This window comes from Mesitornis unicolor, unplaced genomic scaffold, assembly GCF_000695765.1.
Source record: "Mesitornis unicolor isolate BGI_N332 unplaced genomic scaffold, ASM69576v1 scaffold2070, whole genome shotgun sequence".
Classification (NCBI taxonomy): domain Eukaryota; kingdom Metazoa; phylum Chordata; class Aves; order Mesitornithiformes; family Mesitornithidae; genus Mesitornis; species Mesitornis unicolor.
This window is the reverse complement of record NW_010156039.1, coordinates 46,188-48,651: the sequence shown is the minus strand read 5'-3', so window position 1 is coordinate 48,651 and position 2,464 is coordinate 46,188. Positions and strand designations below refer to the sequence as shown.

The 2,464-nt window shown below is 42.4% G+C and overlaps 1 protein-coding gene across 1 annotated transcript in view; it reads left to right on the top strand.

Annotated features, from left to right (window-relative positions):
- The first annotated feature begins 528 nt into the window (after positions 1 to 528).
- The window catches only part of XRCC2 (X-ray repair complementing defective repair in Chinese hamster cells 2), an 8,684-nt gene continuing 6,748 nt past the window's right edge, over positions 529 to 2,464 (top strand). The window contains exon 1 of the mRNA XM_010187339.1: positions 529 to 540. Within this exon, the coding sequence (XP_010185641.1) occupies positions 529 to 540 (12 nt within the window). The remainder of the gene's footprint in view (positions 541 to 2,464) is intronic.

Sequence of the window (2,464 nt, the reverse complement as noted above, 5' to 3'; positions counted from 1 at the left end):
TGAAATTGATAAATTATAAAATACTTTGTTGAAATATTTGAATCCCAGCAGCCTTATCATTAATGAAATTTAACCCAACCGTTGCCTAATCTTGCTGTATAGCTTGTTTTTGACACGTAACTGCTCACATGTGTAGTTTCTTGCTAGTGTATTTACACTTTTGAAGAACACCGTAGAGCACAGATGTACCACTAGCAGGTTGCTAAGAGGTGGTATTTTGTATAAAAGAATATAAAAATAACATTATGAAAGAAGAAACAAGTATATAAAGTTAAATTCTAGAATCTGAAGTCTCTAATATGTGAATTGAAATAGTTTTGGTGTTTTTTTTCCAAGCTCTTCCCACTCAAAGGCTCTCGTGCAGCAGTGCTGTGCTGCTGCGGTCACCCTTTAAATGCTGTAGATTTCTGTGCCTCTCCTCATTTTACAGAAGAAAATGTGAAAAGGGCGACATGGAAACGCCTTTCCTGGAGCAGAACCACGGCGGCTTTTGCCAATTTGGAAAAACCCACGTTGTCCCCATCTTTAATGTCAGCAGAGGTGAGGGATGCCTGTCTGGTGTCCCACCTCAGCTTTACTTCTGTTGCTTTTGCTGTAGCATGGACAAACCTTTGCAGGGCTTGAAGGAAAATTGTGAGGTGTTTCTGCCAGGAACCCCGTGGCTCCCAGCGTGACGCTAATGAGACACTGAGTGCCTTGGAGATTCTGCTTCAGAACTCGGAAGTAAATACAAGTTTGATAAAAACACAGGTGTGCGATCATCAGCAAATTATCATAAATTACCTACGTGAGCAGTGCTTGGAGTAAGCACCTGTAGTTATTTAAAATGAATATAAAACTTGTCATTTAAATAACCACAGATTTGTATTTAAATTATAACGATCGATCTAACATGTATTTCCAAAGCTCTAGCAGCAAGCTTAAAGATGTGATGGGCTAAGAAGAGACAGGGGCTCATGATTTCCAGCAAAAATAAACTGCAGAGGATGTATTCATTAATGTAGAAATAAATTTGGGAGCAGGAGGATGCAGAAATGTATTTAAACAAGCAATAGTTGTGACTCTTGGTTCCAAAAGCACCCATAATCGGGCCTCTGTGATCACTGAGTGCTGGAGCGGTGCTTCCTCTGCTGAGAAATGAAGAGCATCAGAAAGCAGCAGCCTGTGGTGGTTTTCCTGTTTCTCTTGACTTCCCGGGCTGGACGAGGGGGTGAGAGATGCTCGTCCCTTCTCCATGGCGGGTGCATCCTCTCCTCGCTGGGAGCCAGGCATGGGTGGCTGCTCGCATGGGAGGGCTGCACATGGAGGGTCTGCCATGGCCCTCTTGGTAGTTGCAAGCTGCTGGTTTATGTGCCATGAGATATGTTTCTCTATTCCTGTGTACATACATGCAGCTGGATTTTTGCTTTGTCCAGGTCACAGAACCCTACTTTGTCCCAGAATATTCACCATATGAGTGTTTTCTGTGCGAAGCATAACAGGGAACATCTGCAGATCCAGAGCAAGGCCGATTCAGGGGTTTTGATGGCCCTTCAGTGGACGTCTCAGAAAACTCCTGAATTCGTGTGAACAGGCAAACAAAGGCAAACGCCTTGACATTCTGATAATGGAAGGGAATGTTAAAATGTCAATGAAAATGTCACACTTCTATTCCTATCGTGACCACTTGAAGTAAATTCAGGGCCGTTTAATGGAGTTTAATTCTACTGTTAAAGGCAAACACACAACTCTTTAAACGACTTTAAAGACAATTCAGAGCAAATGTTGCTCATCGATGTGGCAGGAAGGAAAGCAAGATAAGGCAGCGTGTGTTGAAAGGTGTGCGCTTGTTTGGTGACTGGCTTTAAGGAGGATGGGGTAAAACTGAACAGGATTTGTTTTGTCTAAACTTTTCAGTAGCAGGTGGGCGTCTTGGAGAATGAAGTGTTTGCCTGCAGGGTATGTGCTCTGGCAATGTTCTGAGCGTCCTGGTAGTGTCCTTTCCCATGTGTGTTAATACACGCAGGGAGTAAGCGCTAGCACTGAGTGAAATGTTCATTCTTGGGCTACCAGTGTATGCCAGAACTACAAATAACACGAGTTACCCGAATACCTGTCTACTCGCTATGCAAATACCTGCCAATTTAAGAAATTGTCCATGAACTTTGGGCTAATTTGTTTTACAAAGGGCTTGCTTTACAAAAGGGGCTTTGGAGGAACTTGCTTTACAAATTCGAGCTTGCTTTAGAAAGGTTCTTGGAAAGCCACTGGTGGCTAATTACTTTTGATCATTCTTAATCCATACTATATTTGAACAAGTAACTATGATACAATAGGAGTGTAGTCCAGAAGAGTCCTGTATAACTTTTCAGATGAAATGTACATGGTTTTACTTACAAACGCACAGAGAGACCTGACTCAGGAGACTAATGATGGGTAATGGTTTGTTGTGGAGGTGATAGTTATTACAAATTATGCTCTTTCC